Here is an 18,521-nt window from a genome sequence, read left to right as displayed (position 1 = left end):
GGGAAGGACATCTATGAGAATTATTACTCCCATGTCCACCCCCAGTTATCTATGAATTTGTACCTGGATTCACTGTTTGACAACCAATCCTGGGCTCTGCTTTCCCGGAATTCCTCTCCTGAGTGGCCTCTAGAAGTGGACCCCAACAACCTATGGTTTGAATGGTACCATCCCCAGTTTACCATCTTTGGCACCCTCACTTTCTTCCTGGCCATGAAGGTAAGTGTCCCCACCTGGGCCCCCCTTGGCCTCCTTGCAGCCTTCTCTAACCTGGCAGTTTCCGCACCTGCTTCCTTCCCTGACCACCCTGACTTGTTGCTTTTGAGGCTGTAGCTGGGTCAGTCTGGGCAGGCTGGTGAAGAGACTTTGACTCTAGAGTCAGAGGGCCTGGATTAAAACCCTAGCCTGACACCTCGTCCCTGTGTGAAGAGAGCAAGGCATTCTATTCTCTGGCCTCCCTGCCTCCTCTGCAACATGGGGGGACTGGACCTGGAGTTGTAGCCTCTGAGCTTCCTGCCAGTTCTCAGTCTATGGTTGTAGGAACCAAAGAACTATTCAGAAACACGAAGTGGCCAGACTGCCATGTGAGTGTTGAGTCCCTTGGGAGTTCATGGCTTGGGCACTCATTGCTCCCAGTCATCTCCATCATGGCTCACTCCCCCACCTTTTCAGCATCCAGCCCAAGATCATCCCCTCATTCAGCCCTCTCTCCCTCCCTCCTTCACATCTCGTACCTGCTGGGCATCTCCCTGGAGTATGCCCTTATCCTGGGATCCTGTCTCTGCCCACAGTTTTGGATGCTGATTCTTGCCACCACAATACCCATGCCAGCTGGGTACTTTCTGCCTGTATTTGTCTATGGTGAGTCTGGAGGGTCCAGGTGGTTTGTATTGCATGATCCTTTGCTTGCAAAGGTACTCTCCATATGTCTGTTATATGTGGAAGGGGCCTGGGACCTGGGAATGGGCTGCCTGCCAAATGGCCTCAAAGCCATTCACTCTTCAAATCTTTGCAGAATATGCCTCATGTATAAGAAACGGTGCTAGGCATTATGGCAGCTATGAAAGCTAATGTGACCCTAAGTCATATTAAGGGAGGCATAGCATTCAGAATGAGGGAGGTGATAAGTCCCCATGCATGCTGTCCTGGGCAGACCACATACAGAATGTTCTTTTTAGTTCTGGGCACCACATTATAAAGAAACATTATCAAGATGGAGGACATGAAGAAGAAGACAGCCAGGATAGTAAGGAAAGGACTGGAGATCATTCTGTTCTGGGATTGTTTGAAAGAACTGGGTGTGTTTAATTTAGAGGAAAAAAAAGCCTCAGGGGGACTTTGATAACTGTCTTTTAAGTATTTATGTATCTGTCCCATGGAAGAAGAAAGATATGTTCTGCTTGGCTCCAGGAGAGAAAACTAAGGAACAGCGAGTGGTAGGTGGTTGTAATTGTTCACTTGTTTTCAATTGTTTTAGAATCTTCATGATCCCTTTTGGGGTTTTCTTGGCAGAGGTACTGGAATGGTTTGCCATTTCCTTCCTCATTTTCCAGAAGAGAAAACTGAGGCAAAAAGGGTTAAGTGACTTGTCCAGGGTCACCCAGCTAGTAACTGTCTCAGGTTAGATTGGACTCAGGTCTTTCTGACTCCAGTCCCAGTATTCTACCCATTGTGCCCACACTGAATGGGCCACCTGTATGGAAGGTTACAGAAAGACATATCTTAATTCAATGTAAGGTAAACTTTGTTACCAGTTGAAGACATCCAAAAGTGGAAACTCAGAAAATTGTGGGATCATATTCACTGGAAGTCTTCAGGCAAAGACTAGATGGCTCCTGGTTGGGGACATGGTGGAAGGACTCCTGCTCAGGCAGAAAGGACTAGATTCCTTAGATTTGTGGCATAGTGGTGAGAATGAAGGACTTGGAAGCAGGAAGACCTCGGTGTGAATCCTGCCTCAGACACTTAGCTTTGTGACCTGAGGCAAGGAACTTACTATGCTTTTCAAAAAAATTAATTAATTTTTGGTAATTTATTTTTCCAGAGTTACATGTAAAAACAATTTTAACATTAATTTTTAAGACTTTGATTTCCTAATTCTCTCCCTTCTTCTCTTTCCACCCCCCCCCCGACCCCATGGGGAGGGCAAGCAATTTCATATTGGTTATATATGTGTAGTCATATAAAACATATCCATAATAGTCATGTTGTGAAAGATGTTATAGAAAAAAAAAACCTCAAGAGAAATAAAGAAAGTATAAAAAAGTATGTTTCAGTTTGTATTCAGATCCCATCAGTTCTTTCTTTGGGAATGGATGGCATTTGTCATCTTAAATCCTTCAGAGTTGTCTTGAATTGTTATGCTGCTGAGAATAGTCAAGTCATTCACAATTGCTTACTTTACAATCTTGCTGTTACTTTGTACATAGTACATTTCACTTTGTATAAGCCCATGCAAGTCTTTCCAGGTTTTTCTGAGAGCATTCTGCTCATCATTTCTTATAGCACAATAGTATTTCATCATAATCATATACCATAACTTTTTTTTTTGTTTTGGGTTTGTTTTTTTTTTTTTGCTTTTTGGAGGGAGAAGGCAGGGCTTTTAGGGGTTAAGTGACCAAGGTCACATGGTTAGTAAGTGCTAAGTGTCTGAGGTGGGATTTGAACTTAGGTCCTCCTAATTCCAGGGCCAGTGCCCCACCTAGCTGACCCCCCCATCCCATATACCATAACTTGTTCAGCCATTGCCCAATTAATGGACATTCCATCAATTTCTAATTCTTTGCCCCCGAAAAGAGTTGCAATAAATATTTTTGTACATATAGGTCCTTTCCCTTTTTGTTTTTGATCTCTTTTGGGATACACACATAGTAGTGGTATTATTAGGTCAAAGGGAATGACTGGTTTTATAGCCTTTTGGGCATAGTTCCAAATTGCTCTACAGAATGGTTGAATTAGTTCACAACTGCACCAACAATGCATTTTTCCCACATCCCATCCAACATTTGTTATTTACCTTTTCTGTTCTGTTAACCAATCTAGTAGGTATGAGGTAGTACTCAGAATTATTTTAATTTGCATTTTTCCAATCAAAAGTAAGTTAGAGTATTTTTTCATATGGCTATAGATAGCTTTGATGACTATATCTGAAAACTGATCATATCATTTGATCATTTATCAATTGTGGAATTGCTCTCATTTGTATAAATTTTGATTCTGTTCTCTATATGTTTAAGAAATGAGGCCTTTTCAGAGAAACTTGCTTCAAAATGTTTTTTTAAGTTATTGCTAACTGTATTTCCCTCCATCCTATTTCCCCCATTAATCTATTCTCTCTCTCCTCTCACCCTGTTCCTCCTCAAAAGTGTTTTGCTTCTATTTATATTTTATGTTCTTTATTTTATTTGTTTATTTTTACTTTTTAACATCCATTTCCACAAGATTTTGAGTTACAAATTTTCTCCCTGTCTTTCCCCTTTCCCCACCCCAAAATAGCGATTCTACTAAATACCCCTTCCCCCAATCTGCGCTCTCTTATATCCTCCCCCATCCCCTTCTGACTTTCTAGTAGGACAAGAGGGATTTCTATACCCCAGTGCCTGTATATATTATTTCCCAGTTGCATGTAAAAAAAGAATAATATATATTTTTAACATTTGATTTTAAAACTTTGATTTCTAGATTCTTTCCCTTCTTCCCTTGTCACCCACCCCTACTGGGAGGAAAAGCGATTCAATAATACATGTGTAGTTACACAAAACATTTCCATAGTAGATATATTGTGAAAGAATGACTATATTTCTTTCTATCCTATCCCACCCCCCACTTATTCTATTTTCTACTTTGACCTTGTCCCTTTTCAAAAGTGTGTATTTCTAACTACCTTTCCTCCCCAATCTGCTCTCCCTTTTATCATCCCCCCTCTTCTCCCCTTCCCTTTTACTTTCCTATAGGGTAAGATATCCAATTTAGTATGTATGTTATTCTCTCCTTAAGCCAAATTCAATGAGAGTAAGGTTGAGCCATTCCCTTTCACCTTCCTGTTCTTCCCCTCCATTGTAACAGTTTTCTCTTGCCTCTTTTATATGAGATAATTTTTTCTATTCTATCTCTCCCTATCTCCTGTCATTATATTCCTCTCTCACCTCTTAATTTTATTTTTTTATATCATCCCTTCCTATTCAACTGACTCTGTGCCCTCTGTCTATGTATACATGTACATATATATATATACACACACTCACATATATATTTATACACACATATATACCCTCCTATATAAACATATAGATGTATGAATATATATATAAATACATAAATATTTCCATCAACTATTCTCATACTGAGAAAAGTTTCATGAGTTACAATTATCGTTTTACCATGTAGGAATGTAAATAATCCAATTTTAATAAGTTCCTTATGATTTCTTTTCCCTGTTTACCTTCTCATGCTTCTTTTGCTTGTTGTATTTGAAAGTCAAATTTTCTATTTAACTCTGTTTTTTTTTTCATCAAGAATGCTTGAAAGTCGTCTATTTCATTGAATGAACATATTTTTCCCCTGAAACATTATACTCAGTTTTGCTGGGAAAGTGATTCTTGGTTTTAATCCCAGCTCCTGTGACCTCCAGAATATCATATTCCAAGCCCTTCAATCCCTTAATATAGTAGCTGCTAGATCTTATGTTATCCTGATTGTTTCTATCTGACTGCTTGTAATATTTTCTCCTTGACCTGGGAACTCTGGAATTTGGCTATGATATTCCTAAGAGTTTTCTTTTTGTGATCTTTTTCAAGAGGTGATCTGAATTCTTTCAATTTATATTTTGCCCTCTGGTTCTAAAATATCAGGGCAATTCTGCTTGATAATTTCTTGAAGGATGATTTCTGTGCTCTTTTTTTGATCATGGCTTTCAGGTAGCCCAATAATTTTTAAATTATCTCTCCTGGATCTATTTTCCAGGTCAGTGGTTTTTTTCCAATGAGATATTTCACATTGCCTTCTATTTTTTTCATTTTTTTGGATCTGTTTTATAGTATCCTGGTTTCTCATAAAGTCATTAGCTTCCATTTGCTCCAATCTAATTTTGAAGGAATTATTCTCTTCAGTGAGTTTTTGAAATTCCTTTTCTATCTGGCAAATTCAGCTTTTTATGGCATTCTTCTCCTCATTGGCTTTTTGGGCCTCTTTTGCCATTTGAGTTGGTCTATTTTTTAAGGTATTATTTTCTTCCATCAGGTTGTTGACTCTCTTTTCATGATTTTCTTGCATCATTCTCATTTCTCTTCCTAGCTTTTCCTCCACTTCTCTTACTTGATTTTCAAAATCCTTCTTGAGATCCTCCATGGCCTGTAACCAATTCATATTTTTCTTGGAAGTTTTTGATGAAGGGGTTTTGACTTCATTGTCTTCCTACCATTCTATGCTTTGATCTTTTTTGTCCCTAAAAAAGGAATGTAAGATTTGATTGCTCTGCTTGCTTTTCTTCCTCTGCTTGCTTATGTTGCCAGCCAATTACTTGACTTTTGAGCTTTTTGCCACAGTAGAACTCTGCTTCCAGAGAGGAGAGCTTTGTCCCAAATCTCTGGGGTTTTCACAAATGTTGTCAGAGGTCTGAGGAGGGTGACCTCTCTATAGACACCAAACTGGCAAATTGGCATTTCTTACCCCAGGACCACCACCCAAGAAAGTGACCCAGATCCAAGCAGGTGAAAGCAAGAGCAATTACCCTCAGAATGGTTGCTTAGTACCCCTAAGATCTATAGGCCAGGGGCTCCTGAGGCAGCCACATGGCAGACGCTGCAGCTGCCCTACCTTTGCCACCTCTTTCCCTGAGGGCAGGGGCTGTACTACACCCTTCCTTTCCAACAGAATTCTGACTGACCTTTTACTTTCTTTTTGGCGTATATGGGTTGAAAAGTCTGGAAATTGCCACAGCTACTAGTGATCCACTCTCCTCAAGTCTTCTCAGGCTGCCCCTGCCTCCCTGGGGCCAAAACCAAGTGGTTCACATGGGATTTCTCTCGGCTCCCAGCACTCTGTGATGGATCCTTCCTGTTGGCCTGCCAGGCTGCCTTCGGCAGGAGATTTGTTTCTCTCTTTCACTTTGTGGGTTCTGTAGCTCTAAATTTTGTTTAGAGTCATATTTTATAGATATTTGAGGTGATTGTGGGAGGAGGTCATGGAATGTCCTGCTTCTACTCTGCCCAAGTGTTTGTTTCTGACTGTCCCCTCCCCCAATCTGCCCTCCCTTCTATCATACCCCTACATTCTCTTCTCCCCTTCCTCTCCTACTTTTCTATAGGGTAAAATAGATTTCTATACCCAATTGAATGTGTATGTTATTCCCTCTTTGAGTCAATTCTATTGAGAGTAAGATATGACAGTAAGATTCACTCACTCCCCTTCACCTCTCCCCTCTTTTCCTCCACTGTAAAAACTTTTTCTTGCCTTTTTCTTTTTAAGTTTTCAATTTTTTTGTGCTTTTTGGAGGGGGGAAGGCAGGACAGGTGGGGCCAAGTGACTTGCCCAAGGTCACATCGCTGTTTTTTTTGTGTTAAGTGTCTGAGGCCAGATTTGAACCCAGGTCCTCCTGCTTCCAAGGCTGGTGCTCTATTTATTGAGCCACCCAGCCTCCCCTTTTCTTGCCTCTTTTATGTGAGATAATTCACCCCATTCTCTTTCTTCCAGTATACTCTTCTCTCATTCCTTATTTTTATTTTTTAGATATCATCCCTTCATATCCAACTCACATCTGTGGCCCCTGTCAATATATACGCCTTCTAACTGCCTTAATAATGAGAAAGGTCATATGAATTACAAATATCATCTTTCAATGCAGGAATGTGAAAAGTTTAACCTTATTAAGTCCTTTATGATTTTCCTTTCCTGTTTATCTTTTTTATGTTTCTCTTGAGTTTTGTATTTGAATGTCAAATTTTTTATTTGGCTCTGGTCTTCTCATCAAGGATGCTAGAAAGTCCTCTATCTCATTGCATATCCATCCCCACCCCCCAAAGGATTATATTCAGTTTTGATGACTATGTGATTCTTGATTGTAATTCTAGTTCCTTTGCCCTCTGGAATATCATATTTCAGGCCCTCTGGTCCTTTAATGTAGAAGCTGCTAAATCTTGTGTTATCCTGACTGTGGCTCCATGATACTTGAATTGTTTCTTTCTGGCTGCTTGCAATATTTTCTCCTTGACCTGGAATCTCTGGCATTTAGCTATAAAATTCCTGGCAATTTTCATTTTGGGATCTCTTTCATTAGGTGATTTGTGTATTCTTTCAATTTCTATTTTGCCCTCTGGTTCTAGAATATCAAGTCAATTTTCCTTGATAATTTCTTGAAAGATGATATCTAGGCTCTTTTTTTCATCATGGCTTTCAAGGAATTCAACAATTCTAAAATTACTTCTCCTGGATCTATTGTCCAGGCCAATTGTTTTTCCATTGAGATATTTCACATTGTCTTCTATTTTTTAAAATTCTTTTGCTTTTGTTTTATGGTTTCTTAATTTCTCATAAAGTCATTAGCTTTGATTCGCTCCATTCTTATTTTTAAGGAATTATTTTCTTCAGTGAGCTTTCGGACTTCCTTTTCCATTTGGCCAATTCTGCTTTTTAAAGCATTCTTCTCCTCATTGACTTTTTGAACGTCTTTTACCATTTGGACTAGTCTGTTTTTTAAGGTGTTATTTTCTTCAGTAATTTTTGTGTCTCCTTCACCAAACTGTTGACTTTTGTCTCCTGATTTTCTTACATCACTCCCATTTCTTTTCCCAATTTTTCCTCTACTTCTCTTATTTGATTTTCAAAGTCCTTTCTGAGTTCTTCCATGGCCTGATACCAATTCATGTTTTGCTTGAACACTTTGGATGTACAAGCTCTGTATGTGTATTTTGATCTTCCTTGTCCAAGTAGTAACTTTCTATACTCAGTTGTTTTCTCATTTCCTCATTGACTTTTAACTTTTTGTTAAAGTACGGTTCTGCTTCCAGGGTTGAGGGTTCACTGTCCAAGTTCCAGTTGTTTTCAAAGATACTTCCAGGGGCCTATAATCAGTTCTTCCAAGGTGGTTTGATCTAAGGCGAGGTGTTTGCTACCCTCCTGGCCTGTGCTCTGGTCTGTGAGGTGGATCTCTCTTCTACCGTGGGTATACTAGTGCCCTCCTCAATTTGGGACTGCCACCTGTGATCAGGATCTGAGTATGGGTGAAGCAACAGAGTCCTGCCTCAGTGCTAGCAAAAAGACCCCTGAAATCTTTTTCTGACCAGTTGTTTGACCCCCTTACCATCTGTGGACTGAGAACTCCGGAAGCAGCCACTGCTGCTGCAGATTCAGTCACTCCCAAGATCTGCTCCTGGTTTGCAGGGTCCAGGGCTGTGCTGGCATAGTTTGTGCTGGACTGTGCTCACCTCTCACCCAGGTGCAACAGATCTTTCCTGCCCAGTTTCTAAGCTGTCTTTGGCATCTGTGGGCTGAGAGGTCTGGAACCCAGTGCTGCTGCCAGAGATTCAGTCACCCCAAGCCCCATCCTACATTTGCTGGGGCCAGGTCTCGGCTAGCATGGACTGCACTGATCTGTGCTCCACTCTCACTTTAGCACAACAGACCTTTTCTGCTGACTTTCCAAGTTGCCTTGGGCTGGAAATTAGCTCCGCTCTATTGTTTTGTGGGTTCTGTTACTCTGGAATTTGTTTAGAGTCATTTTAAAGATATTTTTGGAGGGGATTGAGGGAGAGATCAGGTGAGTCCCTGCCTTTACTCCTCTGTCTTGGCTCAGCCCTATTTTTCTCATTTGTAAATGAGGGCATTTGATTGTAAAGACCAGCTTTAAAGCTATGATCCTCTATGTGACCTTGGGCAAGTCACTTAAACTTTGTAGGCCTTAGTTTACTCATCTGTAAAATGGACTCAATGACCTCCAAGGTTCCTTTTCACTCTAAAGCTATGAGTCTATATTTCTGTGATTTTGAGGACTAGGGCACCAGGGGTTTGTCTGACTTGAGGGTATTCTGCTCCGTAATTTTATCTTAAGGACAGTTAGGGCATGTGGAAGGACTTCATGGCCTTTTGGGAAACAGAGAAGAACCTGTCTCATTTCTTACCCCTCTTCCAACCTTTGCCAGGGGCCACCATTGGACGAATTTTTGGCGAGATCCTAGCTGTCATCTTCCCAGAGGGCATCAAGACAGATGACGGGGTCATCAATACCATCATCCCTGGTGCTTATGCCCTGGCAGGTAAATTTCTCTGTGTGACCAAAGAACATTAACCATGCCTGAGCCTCTGGGGCAGTTTGAGGAGGGTCTTCCTGTGGTCATGTAGTGATAGGCAAAGGGGGCCAAGCTAAGCCTGGCCTCAGAGTCACAGGAACACGAACCACAGGACAGACTCTTGTCCAAGGCCAATCTTGCTAAAGGACAGAAGTGTTTGCCAGGCTTGCCCCCTTCCTCTGGGAATGTCTCAGGCTCACTCTGACCTGGGCCTGTGGGGCTGGGTGTTGACCCTTCCCCAGGACACTTGTTAACCCCAGAGGTTCCAGGAGGTAGAAAGGGGATTGGGTCATGGTGGTCTGGGGCTAACTCCCAGCTTTTCCCCCAACTCCTTGGTAGGAGCTGCTGCCTTCTCAGGAGCAGTGACTCACACCATCTCCACGGCCCTGTTGGCCTTTGAGCTGACAGGTCAGTTTGTCCACATTCTTCCCGTACTGATGGCTGTGCTGGCGGCCAATGCTGTGTGTCAGAACTTCCAGCCCTCGTTCTATGATAATGGAATCATCTTGAAGAAGCTTCCCTACCTGCCCCGGGTCCTTGGCCGCAAACTCAAGTGAGTGCTAACCATTGCCAACTGCCTGGTGGGCTGGGAGGAGGGCCCAGGACTCCCTCACAGGGGCTGCTGTCCTGGAAAGAGCACTGGCCTGGAGGCAGAGGCTGCCGAGAATCGATGTAACCTGGAGCAAGGAATTTCTCCTCTCTGGTCCTCAGTTTCCTTACTTGTAAAATGAGTGGTTTGGACAGGATGGCCTTTAAAATCCCTTCCACCTCTGGAAATAAGGTCCCACAATCCTCCTAGCTCTGATATTCTATCTTCTAAGAGTATCCCCAGCTCTGATATCCTGTGCTCTAAGGGCCATGACAGCTCTGATATTCTGTGTTCTAAGGGCCCTCCCAACTCTGACATTCTGTGTTCTAAGGGCCCTCCAAGCTCTGACACTCTGTTCTAAGGGCCCTCCCAGCTCTGACACTCTGTTCTAAGGGCCCTCCCAGCTCTGATACTCTGTTCTAAGGGATCTTCTGGTTCTAGTAATCTCACACAGCTCTATTCATTCCTTACACCTTCTGTCTCTGGCCTAGACCAAACGGAGTCTCTCCCCCTACCCCCTTTATCAGGACACCCTCCTTTCCAGATTATCAGGGTAGCAAAAAGGTCATATTTATGCCCAGGGGCCATTCCTGGCTCCTTCCCTGACTGGGTCTCCTTTGCTCACAGCTCCCATTGGGTGACTGCTGAGCTCTTCATGAACCCAAACATCACCACCCTGGCCAAAGATTCCTCCTTGGACGAGGTGATCAAAGCTGTGACCTCCACAGAAGCTGCGGAATACCCCCTGGTGGAGAGTGCAGGTGACCTGAGGCAGGGAGAAGGCTGGACATTCCCCTTCCTTTCCCTCTTGTCTCCTGCCTGGAGGAGAAAAGGCCAAGGATGGAGGCAGGAGAGACTTTAATTAAACTTCTATTGTATATAAGGTGCCACTGTCAACATCAGGCTGCCAAGGTAGATAGATACAACACTGACCCTACCCACAAGGACTTTATGATTTGATGGCAAGAAGGCTAAATGCCCACATGACTAGGATACGAGGGAGAGGGTGATGAGGTGTAATGGAGAGATCTAAATAGAGAGTATGTGCAGTCACAGGGCCTGAATTCTAATCCTACCTGGGATGCCAGCCACCTTTGTGACCTCATTGAGTCACTGAAGCTTCAGTTTCCTCCTTTGTAAAATGAGGGGCTGGATTTCAGGGCCTCTGAGGGCCCTCCAAGCTCTACATCTATAGTCCTAAGTCACTTCTTGAGCCTCAGTTTCCCGCTCTGTAAAACAAAGGGGTTGGACTTGATGGTCCTTCTGTCTCCATATCTACGGTAACAGGTATTTTCACCCCAAGGGCTTAATTGTGTAATGGGGAATTTGAAGAGGGAGAAAGTACTTTTGCCTTGGTGGAGAAGGAGACTGGCCAGGGGAGGTTGCATGGAGGAAGACATAGGACTTGGTTTGAAGCTTGAAGGAAGGGAAGCTATTCCCCAAATGGAGATGGGGAGTTCATCCCAGTGTGGGCATAGGCTAGCATGTGGGCAGGGCAGGGCTGGTAGGAACAATGAGTAGAAGTTGGGAGGGAGAGACAGAGACAGAGACAGAGGCAGAGAAACAGAGAGACAGAGAGACACACACAAGAGACAGAGGGAGAGACAAAGAAAGACAGAGAAAAAGAGAGACAGAGAGAAAGATAGAGCAGAGGAGAGTCAGGGAGACAGAAAGATGGGAGATGTGGGGAGCACCTTAGCCTCAGTGTCAGTAGAAGCTTGCTAACAATACACACTGTCCCAAGGTGGGATGGGAGGCTTTGATGGGGGCTGTTGCAGAAGGGATTGGTAGATCAGGAATGGCTCACATTGGTTGATCTCTGAGGTTCCTCCCATGCCTAAAAGTCCAGTTCAACTGGAACATAATGTCCAATGGAGGGACTGATGTGAAACGAATTGAGAAAACCAAGGATGAGACACCTCATAGGGGGCTTTGAATGCCAGGATCAGGCTTGCTCTGGGGACCTTTGGAAGTTACTGAAGCCCCCCCCTTTTTTTTGCGGAGGGGATGTAGGGCAATTGGGTTTAAGTGACTTGGCCAAGGTCACACAGCCAGTTTTGTGTTAAGAACTGAAGGTTTTTGAATAGATTATTATAGGTTCACAGATTTAGAGGCAGAAGAGACTTGGGAAGTCCTCATTTTGCAGGTGAGGAACTAGCCTGAGGCCAAGGGAAGTGCAGGGACATGACCAGCCTCATAGTTTGCCACCCAGATGGCAGATTTAGGATTTGACCATATGTTCACAACTCCAAATTCCACTTCTGTTCCCCTGTCCCAGATTGCCTCCCCAATAGTTATCATTTCAGAGTGCTTTGAGGTTTGGAGAGGATTGGGGAGGTTCTCTGAGCAGTGGGGTGAGGGACAATTACTAATGGAGGCAGGAAAGTCAGTGAAAAAAGGCTAGAACAACAACCTAGGTGAATTCCCCTCCTGCTGTGTGACTATGAAAGATCTACATAACCTCTCTGAATTTGTCTTATTCACTATAAAATTAGGAAATCAAAGGCAGCAAACACCCAGCTCTGCTGACTGGGGACAAATTAGATTAAAATAATGAATAAAATAAACAAATAAAAATGCAACGGAACGTAGCTAATGCTAATGTGTGCTTTTCTAAGCCAATGTGCACCATCAGAGATTTTTTATGTGTCATTTAGTGGCCCCCATTTCTGTTTAGTTTGATGCCACTGCTCCAGAAGACCACAAGGTCACTCCCAGCTCTGATGTTCTATGATTCTAAGCCAGGGCCAGTGGGGAAAACAGAAGAAAAGCACCTTAGGTCTTTCCACAAAGGCCCCCTCCCCTTTGATTCCCCATCTGGACTCTTCTACCTCCTCCCCTGTTCTCCTGATCTTTGCCCTGCCCTGTCCCTCTACCCAGTTTCATTGAGGACTGACCTGAATTCTCATCCAACCAAATGCTCCTGTCTGCTCTCCCCTTTTCTCTTTCCTGGTCCAGAATCCCAGCTCTTGGTGGGCATCATACGTAGGGACCAGTTGTTGCCATTCCTCCAGGCAGAGTCAACCAGCCAGGCACCCGGACACCAGGTGGGTGAAGGTGTTGGAGGCAATGCCCAAGGCCAGCCACTAGCCCAAGATAAGGGTGGTGGGAGGAGATATCCAAATTAATCTTCTAAAGAGGGGAGGATAATGTGGAGAGAGGGGAGAAGACTGAGGCTATGGAGGGGCTTGAGGAACTGGGCTGGCAGATCCTGGAGTGGGGGTGGGGAGGAGGGGCTCAGACCCATACAGAGCAGTAGGGACCCCCTGTGTGGATCAGCAGGGAACCTCTTCCCCAATGGCAGCTTGTCCTAAAGTTCTGCTATGGGTAGGCAGTGTGGCTTAATCCATACAGAGCTCTCAATGGAGTCAGAAAGACTTGGATCGGAGCCCCACCTCTGACACATAGGGATCATGTGACTCTGGGCACATCACTCAATCTCTTCATTGCCCAGATAACTCTGAGTTGCAGAGATTGTATTAACTCTGCATTGTTAGAGCTCTTTCTCCCACGGGAGCTCCATATATGATAAAATCACAGGTGTGGGTTGCAAAGAAAGAAAGGAAGAAAGGAAGGAAGGAAGGAAGGAAGAAGGAAAAGGAAGGAAAGAAGTGAGAAAGGAAGAGAGGAAGGAAGGAAAAAAGAAAGAAAAGGAAGAGAGGGAAGAAAAGGAGGAAGGAGAGAAGGAAAAGAGTAGGAATGAATGAAGAAAAGGAAGGGAGAGAGGAGGGAGGGAGGAATCTCTCCCATATACTTTCTACCTAGTCTAGTCTGGGGAGGGGCAAAGTGGGGGGCAGACAGGACATTTTGGCTGCCCCTCCTTTACCCCTCTCTTTCTCACCCTCCCAGTGGTGTCTCCATGAGGTCCTGGCTGGGGGCTGCCCCGTGGAGCCTGTAACACTACAGGTGTCACCCCAAACTTCCCTACACCAGGTAACTAAGTAGGCATGTGCTAAGGGGGAGGAAGAGAGCAGTGTACTATGAGAAAAGTGTTTTCAAAGAGTGGATCAGAACTAAGGGAAGGCACAGCTGTGGTCTGGAGACTTGCAAAGAACCTGGATTCAGGTCCAGCCCTGCCTCAGCCATTTACTTGCTATGTGGTTTTGAGCAAGTATCCCCTTCTCTGGGGCTCAGTTTGCCCACCTGTAAGATGCAGTGGTTGAATGGGATGGATCTCTAGGGTCAATTTCACACACATTCATTAGAAAGGACTGCCAGGCATTGTGCATTTGGTGATACAAGGAGAAAAAATAAATAAAACAGTCCCTGCCCTCAAGGAGCTTCCATTCTACTGGATTCTTGAGCTCTGATGTCCTGTGAAGCTGCTGCACCAGAGAGGGATTCATTTGGGTGCATTGTAGATTCATTTTTTTCTTTTTAAAATGTTTATTTTTTTTTAAGCAGAAAGACTAAAATTTTTTTCACTTCCAAATGTTCTCTCCCTCCCCCCACCTAATGAGAAGGCAAAAAAAATAAAAAAAAAAAAAAAAAAAACAACCGAAAGCCTATTACAAATTTGAAGGAAAAAAGAGAAATTTACCTGATAATTTTGTTGTATATTTGAAAGGAATAGCAAATTGTACATAATAAAAACTTGCAGTTTCATGTGCAATCATTTTTAAAAATTGCACTATGTTATGGAAATGCTTATTTTATTGCATAAATTAAAAAATAAAAGTTGACGATTCAAAAAACAAAAAAATTATTAAAAACAAAACAAATTTGTATAGTCACACAAAACAAATTTCTGCACTAGCCACATTTTTTTTAAAAAAGGAAGAAAAAGGGGCGGCCAGGTAGCATAGCGAGTAAGAGCACCGGCTCCAGTGTTGAGAAGACCTGGAGATCGAATCCCGGGCTCAGACACTTAGCACCCACCCAGAAACACCTGGCCGTGTAACCTTGAGCAAGTTACTTAACCCCAATTGCTTAGGGGCGGCCAGGTGGCTCAGCGAGTAAGAGCACCGGCTCCAGTGTCGGGATGACCTGGATCAAATCCCGGGCTCAGACACTTAGCACCACACCCAGAAATAACTGGCCGTGTAACCTTGAACAAGTTACTTAACCCCGATTGCTTAAAAAAAAAAAAAAAAGGAAGAAAAAGAAGGAGAAAAAGGTTTCAATCTGCAGTCTGAGTTCATCAGTTCTCTCTCTGGAGGGAGATAGCATATCTTCTCATGAGTCCTTTGGAATTGTGGCTGGTCATTGTGGACATTCATTTTGATGAAATGGTCCTCTGATAAGAGAGCTGGTGGCTCAGTGGATAGAGTACTGGCCCTGGAGTCAGTAAAACCTGAGTTCAACAGTGGCCTCCTAGCAGTGTGACCCTGGGCAAGTCACTTCACCCTCTGTTTGCCTCAGTTTCCTCTTCCAGAAATTGGGTTTAATAACAGGACCTGATTCCCAGGGTGGTCATAAGGATCAAATAAGATAACTGTAAATCAATTAGCACAGTCTCTAGCAGGCACATAGTAAGCACTATGTAAATGTTAGCAATTATTATTACAGAGCCCTAGACCTGGAGTTGGTAAAGATCTGAGTTCAAATGCAGCCTCAGACACTTCTTAGCTATGTGACCTTGGGGAAGTCTCTTTACCTCAGTTTCCTCAACTGTAAAATGGGGACAATATCTCTTAGGGGTGTTGTGAGAATCAAATGAAAGAATATTTGTCAAGTGCCTGGCATACAGGAAGTGCTCTATAAATGCGTGTCCTCTTATAGAATGTAAACTCCTTAAAGGCAGGTGCTGGCCTCTGTCATTTATATTTCTGTTTCCAGCACCAAATACACATAATGAGCACTTAATAAATTAATTATAAATAAATTGTAAATTGATTGAAATGCTAGTGCAGGGGTTGGCACAGATTTGAGCTAAAATTCTACCTGTAAATTAAACCATTTGAAGCCAAGGTCTATTCCTGCTTTCCATGTATGGATCTGCCCTCCCTCTTTACTCACACTTCTCTGTGGCTCCTGGTCTCACCAGAGTCCTTGAAAGCCAGCCTGTCTTTGGCTAGCCTGGAAACCCTGTTGGGTTGGGTTGGGAAACAAGGATCCAGTGGATTGAGTTTTTCAGAAGAATCCCTTTAAACCCAAGGACCCCACTCAAGGTAAGAGTGGACAATCTCAATGGCTACAGAGCCTCTTAGAGGAGAAGCAGAGCTTTGCCTTAGTTTGCTCATCTGGGAAGTGGGGATAATAATCTCTGCCTTGCCTACCTGCCAAGAGGGGAGGTACAAATAGCAAGTTGTTATTGTTGTTATTTCTATGTATTGGCCCTCAGACTATCATCAGCACAGGGAAAAAGGGAGGGGTAAGGAAAACTCGAAGGATTGTATGGATAGAGTCATAGATCTTACAGATTACATTTAGCATTTATATGATGCTTTATAAATACTATTGAGTATTATCCTAATAGCAATCCTGGAAGGTAGGTACTATTATCCCCATTTTACAGAGGCAGGAAGAGGTGAAGTGACTTGTTCAGCTAGGAAGTATGGGGCAGGATTTGAACTCAGGTCTTCCTGACTCCAGGTCCAGTACCCTACCCACTCTACTGTCCAGCTGCCTTACCCTTTCTCCCCCCTTCCCCGCTACCTAACTCTGTTTAGATTCCCTGTATCCATCTTGTTAAGTACCTCATTATTACATGTTGTCTCTCTCATTAGAGTGAGAGCTCCTCAAGGCCAGGGAAAGGTTTTGCCTTTCTTTGTACACCTACTGTTAGCACACAGTAGGCACTCGATAAATGCTTACTGACTGATTAGTCCAGAGTCAGTGACTTGTCCTGGGTCAGAAGTCTTTACTTTAGTCTTTACTTCACTTTAGACTTTGGGCATGTCACCTCAGCTTTCTGTGGCTGTTACACCTCTGTAAAATGAGGGGTTACACTACCTAGACATCATCCAAGGGTCCTTCTCACTCTGCCCTGCCCTCTGGTCCACATCCCAGCCTCCCAATTCCCTACATCTTGGGAAGGTTCTTCTGTGGGAGCAGGGTGGCCTCTGCTGGCCAGTTTGGGAACTACAGGTAAAGATGCTCATTCCCTACGCCCCACCTCTTCAGGCTGGGGAAACTGAGGCATGATGTGAAGAAGGGTCTTGCCAAAGGGGCTCTAAGAGTCCTTTCTCTTAGAACACATCTCCCCTTGTTGAGCTGTCCTATGGAGCTTTGCTAAATTCACCCTTCCAGGATCCCTCCTTCTCCCCACCCTTTGCAGCACTGAAGCCACCTCTTTCTTCCCCAGGTCCACAACCTCTTTGAACTCTTGAAAATGCAGAGGATCTTGGTGACATCGATGGGCCGAGTGGTGGGCTTCATCTCCTGGGTGGAGGTACCAGGAATGGGGAAGGGAGGAACCAGACAGGTGAAAGTGATCTGAGGTAACACCAGCGGTTCAGGGTCTGGACCCTGGCTCATGGAGTTCCCAGGCCAATTCCTTGTCCAAGGGGTAACTCAAGTCCCAGGGGTTTCCAGCAGGGATTTGGTTCTAGGACTTGGTTCTAGGTTCCAGGCAAGGTCAAGAGGAAAAATCTTCAGGAAGTTGGGGCCAAAGAGGCTCTGTTATTTGGTTTTTGAGTAATCTCCCTCCACCCGCAAACAACCCATACCAATCTCCTCTTCTTCTCTAGCTGGAGAAGGCCATTGCTGACCTGGCGAACTCCTCAGCTCCTAAATAAAGCAGCCTGGTGGAGGAGAAGGGTGTGGAGCCCACAAGCACCATCCTGTTGGCTTGACCAAGGAACCAGGCTATTGCTGTTGCTACCCCTGCTTCCATTCTTTGTGTTACTAATGGCCCTTGGGCTCATTGCCTCCTCATTTCACTGACACAGCCCCCGCCCCTAAGCCCACTCTCTTCTCCAGTGGGTTTTAGGATCTAGATTCTTCATGTCCTTAGAGCTCATTTTGCCCAGTTCAATGGGATGTAAGCTCCTTGAGGGGAGGAATCACAGTTTATTTGGCCTTAAGAGTTCCTGTTCCTAGCCCAATGCCATGTGCCTGCTTAATAAATGTTTCTTGAATTACACAGAATCTCTTCAATTTGCAAATTTTTGAAACCCAGTTAGGTTAAATGGTTTGACCAAAGTCATGCAAAGTGGAAAGTAATAAAGATAAATAGATTTAAATCCAGACCCCCAGGGTTCCTTTCACTCCATCACATTCACTCTCCTTCAGTTTCCAAGGGCAGCTTTAGCAAATTCTTTTTTTTTCGTGTGTCTTCCTGCAAGGGGTTAGAGGTCAGAGCAGATTCTGCCCCATCCCGCATGGCCCATCCAGGGCACAACATCTACAGAGAAGGTTGGGCAAACATCCAGGATCCTGGGAGTATTCATTAGGCACCTCTGGTCCTCTCACCAGAAAGAGGAGCCGAGGTGGAACTCAGCAGCTTATGCCTTCTTATCTACCTTGTAATAAGGCCAGTCTTTCCCCATCCCCCACATTCCCAAACACTTCTATACAATAGTTACTGTCCTGCCCCCCAAATTCTGGGTCTCCAGTGATCTTCATTTCAGCAGTATAGATCACTGATCTTGGAGGATGGAACCTTATTCACTCTATTTCCCAGCAGAAGGGTTGCCCTCAGGTACAAGCAAGCTTTGCCCTTGTCTGCTGTTAGCTGGTGAAACGAAAATGGGGCTAAGAAGGCAGTG

General features: G+C 44.0%; 1 protein-coding gene across 1 annotated transcript; it reads left to right on the top strand.

Moving 5' to 3' along the window:
- Positions 1 to 45: 45 nt before the first annotated feature.
- Positions 46 to 18,509, top strand: LOC138167652 (chloride channel protein ClC-Kb-like; the record flags this gene model as incomplete). The annotated part of the gene is made up of 9 exons (XM_069096586.1): positions 46 to 219; positions 792 to 861; positions 9,135 to 9,248; positions 9,621 to 9,834; positions 10,498 to 10,631; positions 12,829 to 12,917; positions 13,720 to 13,803; positions 17,117 to 17,203; positions 17,502 to 18,509. Coding segments are annotated over 9 exons (1,014 nt in total), but the record flags the coding sequence as incomplete, so codon positions are not given.
- Positions 18,510 to 18,521: the final 12 nt, after the last annotated feature.

This window comes from Petaurus breviceps, unplaced genomic scaffold (assembly GCF_028583685.1).
Source record: "Petaurus breviceps papuanus isolate PSGF00001 unplaced genomic scaffold, PetGlider_PUasm1.0 243650, whole genome shotgun sequence".
NCBI classification, from domain to species: domain Eukaryota; kingdom Metazoa; phylum Chordata; class Mammalia; order Diprotodontia; family Petauridae; genus Petaurus; species Petaurus breviceps.
Note: the sequence above shows the minus strand (reverse complement) of the source record. Positions and strands in the feature narration are given on the sequence as shown.